The sequence below is a fragment of the Pseudophryne corroboree genome, chromosome 6 (assembly GCF_028390025.1).
Source record: "Pseudophryne corroboree isolate aPseCor3 chromosome 6, aPseCor3.hap2, whole genome shotgun sequence".
Taxonomy (NCBI): Eukaryota; Metazoa; Chordata; class Amphibia; order Anura; family Myobatrachidae; genus Pseudophryne; species Pseudophryne corroboree.
In genome coordinates, this window is record NC_086449.1 from 698492218 (window position 1) to 698509951 (window position 17734).

The window sequence follows — 17734 nt, forward strand, 5'->3', positions numbered from 1 at the left end:
AATACGCTGGCAAAGTAGGCACCTTAACACTATCATTTTCTATTATGAATAAGTAGCTGTAGTTTTGCAAGGGTTAACGAGTCTCGGGCAACAATTTTGACACCTGAAATCAAACGAGTCGGGTCACTTGCATATGACCCATATGGATTTTGCCTTGCCCAACACTGGTTTGGGCATGAAATATGCTGCCCAAGTGGGCACCTTAACAATATCATTTTCTATTATGAATAAGTAGCTGTAGTTTTGCAAGGGTTAACGAGTCTCGGGCAACAGTTTTGAAACCATATCTCAATAGAGTCCGGTCACTTACATATGACCCACATGGATTTTGCCTTGCCCAACACTGGTTTGGGCATGAAATACGCTGGCAAAGTGGGCACCTTAACACCATCATTTTCTATTATGAATAAGCAGCTGTAGTTTTGCAAGGGTTAACTAGTCTCGGGCAAAATTTTGACAGCAGAAATCGATAGAGTCGGGACAACCACAAGAGTGACCCCACTTAACCTCGCAGTCTACCGCAGACCACAACGTTCCCACCATTGGATACAATGGAGCGCATATGCGCTACATTGTATCTACAGTGCGCAGCCTGACTGACAGCTCAGGAGCGGACAGCCAATCAGACGTGGCTCTCCCCGGTTGGCTGAAGGAACCCTCTTCGACAGCAGTCACGGGGGGTCCCGCCAGTGCGTGGTTCGGGTGATCCGTTTCTTTATTTTGCCAAGTCCCTGGATTACACATTTAAAGAAGAGGACCGAACTACACTGGATTTTTGGTGAGTATAATTTTTATTTACAGGTACCCCGGGATTTTACTGTAGAAGAGGACCGACTGCTTTGTGTCAACATAGGTAAGTATGTGTGTATGTAGGTGTGCATGTATGTAATAAAGTTGTACTATCACGGTGTGTGTGTTTTGTTTTTATTTGGGTATTTTTTTGTAGTAGAATTACAGGTACCAGCGGGCACGGCCCCCCCCCCCCCGCATGCTGATCCTTGTAGTTCTCCAAGTACCAGCTTGCGGGGGAGACTTGCTGGGACTTGTAGTACTGCTACAAAAAACAATATTCTTATTTTTACATAGAAGGCTATCAGCCCCCCATCCGCCGCCCTTGGATGGGGGGGGACAGCCTCGGGCTTCACCCCTGGCCCTTGGGTGGCTGGAGGTGGGGACCCTTGATTTAAGGGGTCCCCACTCCTCCAGGGTACCCCGGCCAGGGTTGACTAGTTGGTGATTTAATGCCAGGGCCGCAGGGACCATTATAAAAGTGTCCTCCGGCTGCGGCATTATCTCTCTGACTAGTGGACCCCTACGTGTTTTGTCCCCCGTATTTTTTGAACCAGGACCAGGCGCAGAGCCCGGTGCTGGTTGTTCAAATATAGGGGAACCCCTGTCAATTTCCCCCCCGTATTTTTACAATCAGGCTGGTTATACATAGGAGGGGGGACCCAACGCAATTATTTTCCTGATTTATAACTCTTTCACACCCCTTCCCACTGATAAACATGCACGGATCTCACAGATCCATGCATGCCTATCAGAACACGGTAAAAAAAAAAAAGCAGGTCTATTTTAAAACTGCTTTTTTTTATATTTGTATTTTTTGACGGCAGTGTTTGGCTATTGCCAGCAGTGTTTGTGAATTCGAATTTTTTGTAAATTACAGAGTTGTAAAAAATGACAGGCGTATTTGACCGATGGTGTATTCATTCGTATATATTTTTCCTTTGTTTTCCAAAGAAATACGAATGCCCTCATCACTGCCGAGATTTGTGTTTAGTAAATTCCAGAGATAACACTTTGATGAAAAAACACCAACTCGGTCAAAATCGGGAGCTTAGTAAATATACCCCACAGAGTTTGGACCTAACCCACACACAGCGCTTTTTAAGATAAAGGATACCCCTTACCAGCGCTAACTGTGTACCTTAATAGGTTACAAAGTCTATTACACAGCCCCCGCCCCCCTTCTACAACCCCAGGTACCGTACAGATAGCTGGAGTTGATGTGGAGGGACAGCTCTCCCCTGTCAGCGTCCCTGCATGCAAGAAAGATGGCACTGAACGAAGCTGGGTCCGCTCTGAGGAGAAGCTCCGCCCCCTTTTATGGCGCTGCTTCCAGCTCTAATGTGAATTTTATACTGGCCTGAGGAATGTGCTAGCGGTGATCCTGGGACCCTGACAGGCTTTCTAAACAGTGTAGGGTGTAGGCGCTGGCTCAGGTCGCCGCTCTCAGCGCCGCACTAAGTACCGCTAAGCCCTGGAGCGCAGTTAGTACTAGGGTTAGGGTAGGGAGCGCAGTACTAACTGCGCTCCCTACCCTGACGCCACCATCTTCACACCTGGTCCACGCTTGTCACGGGGGCCGGTTACTAACTCGCAACCTAAGTCTTCTGGCTCTGTAAGGGGGTGGCGGCATGCTGCCGGGGTGAGCGATCCCCTGTGGCGGGGAATGTTCGATCCCCTCAGGAGCTCAGTGTCCTGTCAGTGGAGATAGTGGCTCAGACCCTGCAGGGCGGACACTGCTCCCCCTTTGTCCCACGTAGTAGAGAGGCTGTTGCCAGCAGCCTCCCTGTGCCCAGGGACGGATTGGGAGCTAAAAGTGGCCCTGGAAAAAATTATAGAAGTGGCCTCGTGGGCGGCATCAAATCAACTGTAGGCGGGACCAATACAAAAGTAGGCAGGATTACTGCTTCATTTAAACATAGAAAAAAGAAAAAAAGAATACTCTTTTTGGGAAGCACTCATATACAGATAATGTTGTATGACTGGATGTCACAATAACTAACTAAAATACAATACTTTAATAATTCTCATTAAAATTAATTATTGAGGAGTTCAATGAGCGCCAATATTTGTTAAATGGCGACATTGCGAAAATATAGAAAATTATATATAGATTACAAGGTACAAATACCTAATATAGGCCGAGATGGGTATATCTGTGAATTTGTGAACAGACAAACCAACTGTAGGACAGCCTGTGGTCAAAAGAATTGCTCATTCAGTGTATATATATATGACCATCATTTGATAACTGCTGTACATCCCAAATGGGAATTGAATCCTAGCAGGTAGTTGAATCATAGGTCATAGCCGAGATGTAAGACAGTTACAAGATGTAAGCTTGCAGACACATTGAAACGGTGAAGGAAGTAAAGGATAAATACGGGACAGAATTCAAGATCAACGATTATATGAATTGTTTAACTGAAGGTGTCATTTACTGCATCAAATGCAGCTGTGACAAGAAATATGTGGGTATTACCACTCGCCCACTGAAACAACGTGTCCTAGAACACATTGGGACTATACGCAATGCTACTTCTGACAAAACAAAGATGAAACCACTCACTACAGTAGCTCGCCACTTTTACCAACACCATGATAATAGATGGGAGGAACTTAGGGTCTTCGGACTTGAAAAAATCAAACTTGGAATCCGCGGGGGCAGCTTGACAGACACCCTACTGAGGAAAGAATGTGAGTGGATTTTTAAACTAGGTACTATCCACCCTTTTGGCATGAATGAAAACATCAATTATGGGGTTTTCTTAAATTGAAACAGTAATCCCACTGTCCAGACACCTCTCATCAATTATTTTAACAACCCCCCTCCCCATTCCCCCCCCCCCTCCTTTTGCTCCTCTCTCCGTTTCCTCTACCCCTTTCTCATTTCCCTTCCTTTCTTCCCTTACCAACTATGGATAGATGTTTAGTGCACAATACTGACAATAACCACTGAGCATGGTATAAATCTTTATCATCCAAAAAATAGACTCTATAATACAACTGTCATTATTAACACAATTCCAAATGACATTATAAAGTGCATGGATAAGTTAATAATCAATAAGCATGGTAAATTTAGTATTATTCACCACTCAGATTCTAGTATACAACACCGCCACCTATTATTAATTTTTTGCATAATTTAATGGTCTGTATAACCCTCCAACCAGATGGTTTAAATGTGGAAATTGATGTAAATGCCTTTTTATAGCATTCACATTAGGGATATTTTTTATTGCCGTATTAATTTTTCTAATTTCTTAAATTAATATATAGTATACATAAAAACATATTTATTTCTTATAACAATTATTGACAGTCAGAAACGCCATACCTATTAATTAAGCTCTAAAAGAAATAGAAACAATTTTATTTTTGAATCCATTGGATTTATAGGCACATGGTTGCCGCTTTTTATTAATCACATCCGTTTTTAACATTTCCTGTTTTAAATAAGGAATAATAAAGTTTTTTCATCATAAAAAGGAGAATAGGAAGTTAATCCATATCCTAGTAAAAGGGTGGAAAGCCCGAAACGCGTTGGATACGGATACAGCAGGAGACTGGGAAGAACTCTGGAAAAGGTTCTTCAACATTGGCACTTCAAATAGCCGTGAGCCGCACGAAGGAGTGTAAAGAGATCGGATACTGGAAGCCGCCAGCTACAGCCGCTAATTGAGCTCCTCACAGCCGCTCTGACTGCACGGCTTTCATTGTAAGCTGGAACAACTAGAGAGCAGGAGCCGTCAGCCGCAGCCGTCGTTTGCGCTCCCCGCAGCCGGACAGACTGTACAACTTTACCATCAGCTGGAGCGGCCGGAGTATTGGAGCCGCTAATTGAAGCCGTTTACTGGGCTCACCATAGCCGCACAGGCTGCCCAGATATACAACCCTCTGAACCCGGCAGATAAGGTAGGGAAAAATAGGGAAAGTTACATCATACAATTTTATGGACAATTAAACCTTTTAAAAAAAAAATGATTAATTTCCACCTCCTGCATCTTTTCAAAAAAGAGCTGTAACATTATTATACTAATTAAATCTTTTTTTATAGGTATGTGCGTCTAGCTACACAAGCGCTCTTTCTTAGTATTTTAATTGTTATAATTTTACAGAGCTGCTACACATATTTACAGCGCAGTATTTATATTACATACAAAACTATGCCTGGTGAAAATACCAAAAAAATCAGCTCTTCAGTGTGGAAGTATTTCAACAGAAATGCGGACAACAGGTGTCAAGCCGTGTGTTGCCTTTGTCAAGCTGTAATAAGTAGGGGTAAGGACATTAACCACTTCGGAACATCCTCCCTTATACGTCACCTGCAGCGCATTCATAATAAGTCAGTGACAAGTTCAAAAACTTTGGGCGACAGCGGAAGCAGTCCACTGACCAGTAAATCCCTTCCTCTTGTAACCAAGCTCGCGTAAACCACACCACCAACTCCCTCAGTGTCAATTTCCTCCTTACCCAGGAAAGCCAATAGTCCTGCAGGCCATGTCACTGGCAAGTCTGACGAGTCCTCTCCTGCCTGGGATTCCTCCAATGCATCCTTGAGTGTAATGCCTACTGCTGCTGGCGCTGCTGTTGTTGCTGCTGGGAGTCGATCGTCATCCCAGAGGGGAAGTCAGAAGACCACTTGTACTACTTCCAGTAAGCAATTGACTGTCCAACAGTCCTTTGCGAGGAAGATGAAATATCACAGCAGTCATCCTGCTGCAAAGCGGATAACTGAGGCCTTGACAACTATGTTGGTGTTAGACGTGCGTCCGGTATCCGCCGTTAGTTCACAGGGAACTAGACAATTTATTGAGGCAGTGTGCCCCCGTTACCAAATACCATCTAGGTTCCACTTCTCTAGGCAGGCGATACCGAGAATGTATACGGACGTCAGAATAAGACTCACCATTGTCCTAAAAAATGCAGTTGTACCCAATTTCCACTTAACCACGGACATGTGGACAAGTGGAGCAGGGCAGACTCAGGACTACATGACTGTGATAGCCCACTGGGTAGATGTATTACCTCCCGCTGCAAGAACAGCAGCGGCGGCACCAGTAGCAGGATCTCGCAAACGCCAACTCATTCCTAAGCAGGCTACGCTTTGTATCACCGCTTTCCAGAATACGCAGACAGCTGAAAACCTCTTACGGCAACTGAAGAAGATCATCGCAGAATGGCTTACCCCAATTGGACTCTCCTGGGGATTTGTGACATCGGACAACGCCAGCAATATTGTGCGCGCATTACATCTGGGCAAATTCCAGCACGTCCCATGTTTTGCACATACCTTGAATTTGGTGGTGCAGAATTATTTAAAAAACGACAGGGGCGTGCAAGAGATGCTGTCGGTGGCCAGAAGAATTGCGGGCCACTTTCGGCGTGCAGGCACCGCGTACAGAAGACTGGAGCACCACCAAAAAAACCTGAACCTGCCCTGCCATCATCTGAAGCAAGAGGTGGTAACGAGGTGGAATTCAACCCTCTATATGCTTCAGAGGATGGAGGAGCAGCAAACGGCCATTCAAGCCTATACATCTGCCCACGATATAGGCAAAGGAGGTGGAATGCACCTGTCTCAAGCGCAGTGGAGAATGATTTCAACGTTGTGCAAGGTCCTGCTGCCCTTTGAACTTGCCACACGTAAAGTCAGTTCAGACACTGCCAGCCTGAGTCAGGTCATTCCCCTCATCAGGCTTTTGCAGAAGAAGCTGGAGGCATTGAAGGAGGAGCTAAAACAGAGCGATTCCGCTAGGCATGTGGGACTTGTGGATGGAGCCCTTCATTCGCTTAACCAGGATTCACGTGTGGTCAATCTGTTGAAATCAGAGCACTACATTTTGGCCACCGTGCTCGATCCTAGATTTAAAACCTACGTTGGATCTCTCTTTCCGGCAGACACAAGTCTGGGGTTCAAAGAACTGCTGGTGAGAAAATTGTCAAGTCAAGCGGAACGCGACCTGTCAACATTTCCTCCTTCATATTCTCCCGCAACTGGGGGTGCGAGGAAAAGGCTACGTATTCCGAGCCCACCCGCTGGCGGTGATGCAGGGCAGTCTGGAGCGACTGCTAATGCTGACATCTGGTCCGGACTGAAGGACCTGCCAACGATTACTGACATGTCATCTACTGTCACTGCATATGATTCTCTCACCATTGAAAGAATGGTGAAGGATTATATGAGTGACTGCATCCAAGTAGGCACGTCAGACAGTCCGTACGTATACTGGCAGGAAAAAGAGGCAATTTGGAGGCCCTTGCACAAACTGGCTTTATTCTACCTAAGTTGCCCTCCCTCCAGTGTGTACTCCGAAAGAGTGTTTAGTGCCGCCAGTGGCGGATTTAGGGGGGGGGGGGGGGGGCACCAAGGCACGTGCCCCCCCTGTCATTTTTAGTTGATTTTTGTATTTTTTTTAATTTTCTTTTGTGCGCACACCGCGGCGCACCCACCCGACATGAGGCTGCTGCTGCTGGTCCTGAAGGATGTGGCGTAACTCCTGCGGCTGCCCCCGCAGCCCTCACGGTGGCTTGGGGGCGAGGGGTTGCGGGGGCGCCACTGATTTTGTGCAGACTGACATGCGGACGAGCGTTCGCATGTCAGTCTGCGGTCTCATTTCCTCCGCTGCTTTTAGGAGGGACACAGAGGGCACAGTGCGCGCCTCTCCTGTGTCCCTCCTGGGTCTCCGGCGGCCGCGGGTCTCATTAAGGAAGTGCCGTTCGTGAGCACTTCCTTTAATACAGTGACCCGCGGCCGCCGGAGACCCAGGAGGGACACAGGAGAGGCGCGCACTGTGCCCTCTGTGTCCCTCCTAACAGCAGGGGAGCGGGGGGAGCGGCGGCGGCGGAGGAAGGGGGGGGGGAACGCACTGAGGGGGCATATCTGGCACTGGGGGGGAATATCTGGCACTGGGGGCATATTTGGCAGGGAGGGGGGGGGGGAGAATATCTGGCACTGGGGACATATATGGCACTGGGGGGAATATCTGGCACTGGGGGCATATATGGCACTGGGGGGGAATATCTGGCACTGGGGGCATATGTGGCACTGGGGGGGGAATATCTGGCACTGGGGGCATATGTGGCACTGGGGGGGAATATCTGGCACTGGGGCATATGTGGCACTGGGGGCATATATAGCACTGGGGGGGGGATATCTGGCACTGGGGGCATATATGGCACTGGGGGGGAATATCTGGCACTGGGGGGTATATGTGTACCTGGCACATGGGGGGGGGCTATATTTGGCACTGGGGGCATGTGAGTACCTGGCACCGTGGGGGAATATCTGGCACTGGGGACATATGTGGCACTGGGAGCACAGCCCTAGCAACAATGACTACCTCCTAGCAATGAGCATGACACCCAGTGCATGAAACCCCTGGCAACGAGCATGACACCCAGTGCATGAAACCCCTGGCAACGAGCATGACACCCAGTGCATGAAACCCCTGGCAACGAGCATGACACCCTGAGCATGAAAACCCCTGGCACCATGCATGGAACCAAGAGCATGAAACCCCTGGCAACGAGCATGACACCCAGTGCATGAAACCCCTGACAACGAGCAGGTATTTGAAAAGTAATTAGAAGCCTTACTGTAGGACTTAATGTGTAATGGGCATTACGGTGTGTGGCATAATGTATCACGGACATTGCGGTGTGTGTCATAATGTGTCAGGCATTACGGTGTGTGGTATACTATATCACGGGCATTGTGGTATGTGGTATAATGTCTCAGGGTCATTGCAGTGTGGCATAATATATAACGGGCATTGCGGTGTGTGGCATAAGGTATAACGGGCATTGCGGTATGTGTCACAGGCATTACAGTGTATGGTATACTATATCACGGGCATTGTGGTATAATGTCTCAAGGTCATTGCAGTGTGTGGCATAATGTGTCACAGGCATTGTATGTGCTATAATGTATCGGGCATTGCAGTGTGTGGTATAATGTATCACGGACATTGCAGTGTGTGTCATAATGTGTCACAGACATTGTATGTGCTATAATGTATCAGGGGCATTGCAGTGTGTAGCATAATGTATAACGGGCATTGCAATTCCTGTCATAATGTGTCACAGGCATTATAGTGTGTGGCATAATGTGTCGGGGGCATTACGGTGTGTGGCATAATGTGTCGGGGTCATTACGGTGTGTGGCATAATGTGTCGGGGGCATTACGGTGTGTGGCATAATGTGTCGGGGGCATTACGGTGTGTGCATACTGTGTCATGTGCATTATTGTGTGTGGCATAATGTCTAAGGGCCATTGCAGTATGTGGCATAATGTATACTGGGCATTACTATAAGGAGGAAAAATGACAAATAATGTAAGGGGCATGAATCAGGATTATTTTTCTTTCCTGTGGTGGCCAACGTCTGGGCGTGCAGGTTGCAAAACTGGGGTATAAGGTAGTCTTTTCCTGCAATGCCACGCCCATGCCAATGAAGCCACGCCCATTCCAACGAAGCCACGCCCCTTATGGTGCCCCCCCCCCCGTGTAATTTTTTTCTGGATCCGCCTCTGAGTGCCGCCACTCACCTTGTCAGCAATCGGCGTACGAGGCTACTTCCAGAAAATGTGGAGAAGATGATGTTCATTAAAATGAATTATAATCAATTACTCCGTGGAGACTCTATTGAGATCTGGTTTCAAAATTGTTGCCCGAGACTCGTTAACCCTTGCAAAACTACAGCTACTTATTCATAATAGAAAATTATAGTGTTAAGGTGCCCACTTTGCCAGCGTATTTCATGCCCAAACCAGTGTCGGGCAAGGCAAAATCCATGTGGGTCATATGTAAGTGACCGGACTCTATTGAGATATGGTATCAAAATTGTTGCCCGAGACTCGTTAACCCTTGCAAAACTACAGCTACTTATTCATAATAGAAAATAATAGTGTTAAGGTGCCCACTTTGCCAGCGTATTTCATGCCCAAACCAGTGTTGGGCAAGGCAAAATCCATGTGGGTCATATGCAAGTGACCCGACTCAGTTGATTTCAGGTGTCAAATTTTTTGCCCAAGACTTGTTAACCCTTGCAAAACTACAGCTACTTATTCATAATAGAAAATAATAGTGTTAAGGTGCCCACTTTGCCAGCGTATTTCATGCCCAAACCAGTGTTGGGCAAGGCAAAATCCATGTGGGTCATATGCAAGTGACCGGACTCAGTTGATTTCAGGTGTCAAATTTTTTGCCCGAGACTCGTTAACCCTTGCAAAACTACAGCTACTTATTCATAATAGAAAATGATAGTGTTAAGGTGCCTACTTTGCCAGCGTATTTCATGCCCAAACCAGTGTTGGGCAAGACAAAATCCATGTGGGTCATATGCAAGTGACCGGACTCTATTGAGATCTGGTTTCAAAATTGTTGCCCGAGACTCGTTAACCCTTGCAAAACTACAGCTACTTATTCAAAATAGTAATTCATAATACTGTGTATATGCCCACCTTGCCAGCGTATTTCATGCCCAAACCAGTGTTGGGCAAGGCAAAATCCTTGTGGGTCATATGCAAGTGACCAGACTCTATTGAGATCTGGTTTCAAAATTGTTGCCCGAGACTCGTTAACCCTTGCAAAACTACAGCTACTTATTCATAATAGAAAATGATAGTGTTAAGGTGCCCACTTGGGCAGCGTATTTCATGCCCAAACCAGTGTTGGGCAAGGCTAAATCCATGTGGGTCATATGCAAGTGACCCAACTCAGTTGATTTCAGGTGTCAAAATTGTTGCCCGAGACTCGTTAACCCTTGCAAAACTACAGCTGCTTATTCATAATAGAAAATGATGGTCTTAAGGTGCCTACTTTGCCAGCGTATTTCATGCCCAAACCAGTGTCGGGCAAGGCAAAATCCATGTGGGTCATATGTAAGTGACCGGACTCTATTGAGATATGGTTTCAAAATTGTTGCCCGAGACTCGTTAACCCTTGCAAAACTACAGCTACTTATTCATAATAGAAAATGATATTGTTAAGGTGCCCACTTGGGCAGCATATTTCATGCCCAAACCAGTGTTGGGCAAGGCAAAATCCATATGGGTCATATGCAAGTGACCCGACTCGTTTGATTTCAGGTGTCAAAATTGTTGCCCGAGACTCGTTAACCCTTGCAAAACTACAGCTACTTATTCATAATAGAAAATAATAGTGTTAAGGTGCCCACTTTGCCAGCGTATTTCATGCCCAAACCAGTGTTGGGCAAGGCAAAATCATGTGCGTCATATGCAAGTGACCCGACTCAGTTGATTTCAGCTGTCAAAATTTTTGCCCGAGACTCGTTAACCCTTGCAAAACTACAGCTACTTATTCATAATAGAAAATGATAGTGTTCAGGTGCCCACTTGGGCAGCGTATTTCATGCCCAAACCAGTGTTGGGCAAGGCAACATCCATGTGGGTCATATGCAAGTGACCCGACTCAGTTGATTTCAGGTGTCAAAATTGTTGCCCGAGACTCGTTAACCCTTGCAAAACTACAGCTACTTATTCATAATAGAAAATAATAGTGTTAAGGTGCCCACTTTGCCAGCGTATTTCATGCCCAAACCAGTGTTGGGCAAGGCAAAATCCATGTGGGTCATATGCAAGTGACCGGACTCAGTTGATTTCAGGTGTCATATTTTTTGCCCGAGACTCGTTAACCCTTGCAAAACTACAGCTACTTATTCATAATAGAAAATGATAGTGTTAAGGTGCCTACTTTGCCAGCGTATTTCATGCCCAAACCAGTGTTGGGCAAGACAAAATCCATGTGGGTCATATGCAAGTGACCGGACTCTATTGAGATCTGGTTTCAAAATTGTTGCCCGAGACTCGTTAACCCTTGCAAAACTACAGCTACTTATTCAAAATAGTAATTCATAATACTGTGTATATGCCCACCTTGCCAGCGTATTTCATGCCCAAACCAGTGTTGGGCAAGGCAAAATCCTTGTGGGTCATATGCAAGTGACCAGACTCTATTGAGATCTGGTTTCAAAATTGTTGCCCGAGACTCGTTAACCCTTGCAAAACTACAGCTACTTATTCATAATAGAAAATTATAGTGTTAAGGTGCCCACTTGGGCAGCGTATTTCATGCCCAAACCAGTGTTGGGCAAGGCTAAATCCATGTGGGTCATATGCAAGTGACCCAACTCAGTTGATTTCAGGTGTCAAAATTGTTGCCCGAGACTCGTTAACCCTTGCAAAACTACAGCTGCTTATTCATAATAGAAAATGATGGTCTTAAGGTGCCTACTTTGCCAGCGTATTTCATGCCCAAACCAGTGTCGGGCAAGGCAAAATCCATGTGGGTCATATGTAAGTGACCGGACTCTATTGAGATATGGTTTCAAAATTGTTGGCCGAGACTCGTTAACCCTTGCAAAACTACAGCTACTTATTCATAATAGAAAATGATATTGTTAAGGTGCCCACTTGGGCAGCATATTTCATGCCCAAACCAGTGTTGGGCAAGGCAAAATCCATATGGGTCATATGCAAGTGACCCGACTCGTTTGATTTCAGGTGTCAAAATTGTTGCCCGAGACTCGTTAACCCTTGCAAAACTACAGCTACTTATTCATAATAGAAAATGATAGTGTTCAGGTGCCCACTTTGCCAGCGTATTTCATGCCCAAACCAGTGTTGGGCAAGGCAAAATCCATGTGCGTCATATGCAAGTGACCCGACTCAGTTGATTTCAGCTGTCAAAATTTTTGCCCGAGACTCGTTAACCCTTGCAAAACTACAGCTACTTATTCATAATAGAAAATGATAGTGTTCAGGTGCCCACTTGGGTAGCGTATTTCATGCCCAAACCAGTGTTGGGCAAGGCAAAATCCATGTGCGTCATATGCAAGTGACCCGACTCAGTTGATTTCAGCTGTCAAAATTTTTGCCCGAGACTCGTTAACCCTTGCAAAACTACAGCTACTTATTCAAAATAGTAATTCAGAATACTGTGTATATGCCCACCTTGCCAGCGTATTTCATGCCCAAACCAGTATCGGGCAAGGCAAAATCCTTGTGGGTCATATGCAAGTGACTAGACTCTATTGAGATCTAGTTTCAAAATTGTTGCCCGAGACTCGTTAACCCTTGCAAAACTACAGCTACTTATTCATAATAGAAAATGATAGTGTTAAGTTGCCCACTTGGGCAGCATATTTCATGCCCAAACCAGTGTTGGGCAAGGCTAAATCCATGTGGGTCATATGCAAGTGACCCGACTCGTTTGATTTCAGGTGTCAAAATTGTTGCCCGACACTCGTTAACCCTTGCAAAACTACAGCTACTTATTCATAATAGAAAATGATAGTGTTCAGGTGCCCACTTGGGCAGCGTATTTCATGCCCAAACCAGTGTTGGGCAAGGCAAAATCCATGTGCGTCATATGCAAGTGACCCGACTCAGTTGATTTCAGCTGTCAAAATTTTTGCCCGAGACTCGTTAACCCTTGCAAAACTACAGCTACTTATTCAAAATAGTAATTCAGAATACTGTGTATATGCCCACCTTGCCAGCGTATTTCATGCCCAAACCAGTATCGGGCAAGGCAAAATCCTTGTGGGTCATATGCAAGTGACTAGACTCTATTGAGATCTGGTTTCAAAATTGTTGCCCGAGACTCGTTAACCCTTGCAAAACTACAGCTACTTATTCATAATAGAAAATGATAGTGTTAAGGTGCCCACTTGGGCAGCATATTTCATGCCCAAACCAGTGTTGGGCAAGGCTAAATCCATGTGGGTCATATGCAAGTGACCCAACTCATTTGATTTCAGGTGTCAAAATTGTTGCCCGAGACTCGTTAACCCTTGCAAAACTACAGCTACTTATTCATAATAGAAAATAATAGTGTTAAGGTCCCCACTTTGCCAGCGTATTTCATGCCCAAATCAGTGTTGGGCAAGGCAAAATCCATGTGGGTCATATGCAAGTCACCCGACTCAGTTGATTTCAGGTGTCAAATTTTTTGCCCGAGACTCGTTAACCCTTGCAAAACTACAGCTACTTATTCAAAATAGAAAATAATAGTGTTAAGGTGCCCACTTTGCCAGCGTATTTCATGCCCAAACCAGTGTTGGGCAAGGCAAAATCCATGTGGGTCATATGCAAGTGACCCGACTCAGTTGATTTCTGGTGTCAAATTTTTTGCCCGAGACTCGTTAACCCTTGCAAAACTACAGCTACTTATTCAAAATAGTAATTCATAATACTGTGTATATGCCCACCTTGCCAGCGTATTTCATGCCCAAACCAGTGTTGGGCAAGGCAAAATCCATGTGCGTCATATGCAAGTGACCCGACTCAGTTGATTTCAGCTGTCAAAATTGTTGCCCGAGACTTGTTAACCCTTGCAAAAGTACAGCTACTTATTCAAAATGGTGAATTATAGTGTATGTGCCCACTTTGCCAGCGTATTTCATGGGCAAACCAGCGTTGGGCAAGCCAAAATACATGTGGGTCATATGAAAGGGACCCTACTCTGTGAATTTCAGGTGTCAAATGTGTTGCCCAAGACTCATTAACCCTTGCAAAACTGAATGATCTGAATAAGAAGCTGGAGCTCGAATAGGAAGTGAATAAGAAGCTGGAGCTTGAATAAGAAGTGAATAAGAAGCTGGCCGAATAAGAAGCTAACTTCAGCCTCGTTATTCCCACTCTATGGGTGTCGTGGACACCCACGAGTGTGAACAGTCCCTGCTAGTCGGCATTCGGAGCAAACGGGATATGGTGGTCTCCTGATCGCCGGTCTCATAACTACATCCCTTGCTAAAAACTGACGGCAATTATGTTATCTATCATGCAATATGAAATGTGATGCAAAAACACAAGTACTTACTGTTTTCTTCACAATCCCAGTTGTTCTTGATGATGGACTCATTGTCCGAGCTAGAAGGAGGTGCTGGCGGTAGGTTGGGAGCCACACTGCATACAACAGGGCCCCGAGCCACCTGTGGTTTGCAGAAAGTAAGTAGCTCTGGGACAGCGCTCCTATGTGGCTGACCTTCATGGTCCAGCTGATTGCGAGCTGCAGGGCTGAGAATATTAAGTTCCATTGGTGGCCCTTGGGTGCCCACACCTATGTCTCTGGATATATAGTGCTTGAGGTCTGGATCCTCCTGGGGAGCTGGTTTGTGGCTCCCAGCTCGTTGGCACACGCGCTTTCTGAAGATGACAAACAGCCCCACTAAGAATAGGACTGCAAGGACTCCTCCAAGGATCTCTACAATCTCCTGGGCTCCAGAAATAAGGAATTCCTTGTTATTTCCATGTGTACCCCTCTCGGCACATAGCTGTCCTCTGTTAACATCACTACAATTGCATGTGCTGCTAGGGATGCATAGATCAGTCTGCCCACAAGAGCTATCCTGGCAGCTGCTCATTGCATTTTGGCATCTATAAGGAACAGAAATGTTCAGATAGACACATAATGTACTAAAACACAAGAATTACAATTAGAGGCACAACAGAGAAATGAACTTTAGGCAAATACCAGATGTTGTTCCACAACTAGTTCTCAAACCTAAATCTGCATATTAAGACTAAACAGGAGTTGCTGATTGTATTCCTGTAAAAGAATTATGCTCTCAGATGTCAATGTTTTGTATAACCTTCTTTCTATTACCCTCTACCCTTTTTTTTATCTGCATACAACATGGATGTCCAATAGAGGGCAGCGTTGGAGAGTCAGAGGTCTAACTAGAAATAGGGATTAGTGTGCCAAGTTAACTGCTCACAAGGGGCTTGACACAGTGGCATCCATGTATGCGTCTTTTGCTGGTCGCATGTCTGCTAATTCCACTACAAGCCTTTCCCTTGTATATATCTGTACATATGAAGGTGCAAGGACTGAGACGCCCACTTTAAGGATCTCCAGACGCCATAATCGTGCTTGATGCTTCTTTAGACATCATCAACAATTTCATGAGAAGCAGACAGAAATAATGGCAGGCTTTACATAGTGTCTTGTACAGCTCTACAACAGCACTGGTCATGGAAGAGACAATCTTACCTGTCACCCTGATATCCTGGAGGGCAGCTGCAGGTGAACCCATTGGACAGAGATGTACAGATTCTACCATGTAGGCAAGGAGATGCAGCACATTGGTCCATTCTCAAATCACAGTTGGGACCAAGAAATGGAGAATGGCAGAGACACGAGTACCCTGGAAGAGTAATGACAATGTTTAGTGCTCAAGCACTAACAGTTAATGACATATAAAATCTCCATCCGTCTTCCCTTTATCAAGCTTTTACCTCCATTGGGCATCTCTGCACAGAGAGTGCCACTTGAGCAAGGTTCCTGGCTACAGGCTTGGGTGTGTTCACAACATTGTGTTATACCCTTCTGCTGTACAGCTTGGCCTAGGCTTGCCACAGCTTGCCCGTTAATACTGATGCTGTCCATACAGCCTTGGAATCCCTGAACCACATGGTCGGACTCTTGCAGAAGTGCACCGATGACCAGCTGAGATGAATGACCAGAACAGGGTGGTAGAGGCTGCTGGGTTTCAATGCCGTCCACATGGAACAGGACAGTGGAGCCAGTCACATCCAGCATAATATTATGCAAAGCTCCATCATTTATCAGTTTCTCCAAAAACAGCTCCTGGATGGTGATTCCGTGGCATTTATGTTTATAATGCAGGTAACCATTATTAAGCTATCATAGGAAAGAGAAAATATCAAAAATTAAAAAGGAAACTACTACAATATTTTGAATTACATGCATGTACCTTCCATTCTGGTTAGGACATAATACAATTACACTTTAATTAAAAAGCCAGTTAAAAAAATATGTACTTTTGTTGATAGCGACGTTGTATACATAAGAATGAGCAGTATATATATATGTATAATGTTAAATACTGTTCTACAGTACTTAGGATATCCGTACTATGGTTAGACACTGTTTAGATAGACAGTCAATAGGTCAACACCATATGGTCAAAGGGTCGACATGGCAATGGTCAACACACTTTTTATTTTCACTTTTTTTTTTCCAACTTTTGCTTGGTTTACCATCCATGTGGGCTATGATTGGGCATAGTAACTTTGCCCGAAATATGGCGGATGAGGTGGGGCGAGTGAAGCAAGCCCACAAGGGTCTACATTACCACTAATTGGGGTCACAGATGAAGAGACATACACAATGACACAACAAAAACATAAAATACTTGTGTCTACCTTTTTTGTGCCAACAATTTCCATTTCAACCTTTATACCGTGTTGACCTGTCAGCAAAATGTCTGTCGACCATATTATGTCAACCTATTGACTGTCTAATAACTGTAGATCTTCTACACCACACCCAGTAATAAGTAGTAGAAGTATTCACTCTAGTACTATGGTATAGGCAGGGCCGGTGCTAGAGGCCGGTACTACAGTGTTTGGCGCCCCCTGCAATTGATACATTTGCGCCCTCCCATCCGTAAAAAAGGGACAGCGCAAGCCGCAAAAAGGGGTGTGGTCATACAAGGAAGCGGCGTGGCCACAATAGTACCCACAATTCAAATTATGTCACACAGTATTACAATCTTATTCACATTACCCCACACGTAGTGCCCCTGATTCATATTACACCATATAGTAGTGCCCCTTATTCACATTATGTCACACAGTAGTGCCCCTTTTACACGTTACACCACACAGTACTACCCCTTATACGCAATGCCCACAGTAGTACTCGTTATCAGAGGTGTAATTAGGTGCCATGGTGCCCAGAGCAAGGGTATGTTTCAGCACCCCCTTCCTGTATTGAATTGGGGGCATGTTACATTTAGAAAAGAAAAATATAGTTTAAAATTGGTGACAGGGCCAGTTCTAGACCTTGAGGAGTTCAGGGAGAAAGTTTCCTTTGGCACCTGCCATGTTCAAAACAGGGACAGTGACCACAGAATAGTACCAATTCATATTACACCTCACAGTAGTGTCCA

At 45.3% G+C, this 17734-nt stretch overlaps 1 protein-coding gene across 1 annotated transcript in view; it reads right to left on the reverse strand.

Moving 5' to 3' along the window:
* FAT2 (FAT atypical cadherin 2) overlaps positions 1-17734 on the reverse strand; it is a 229218-nt gene that overhangs the window by 12080 nt on the left and 199404 nt on the right. Inside the window, exons 21-23 of the mRNA XM_063928331.1 lie at positions 16056-16461; positions 15811-15964; positions 14638-15194 (exon numbers count right to left, since the gene is read on the reverse strand). Of these exons, the coding sequence (XP_063784401.1) occupies positions 14638-15194; positions 15811-15964; positions 16056-16461 (1117 nt within the window). The remainder of the gene's footprint in view (positions 1-14637; positions 15195-15810; positions 15965-16055; positions 16462-17734) is intronic.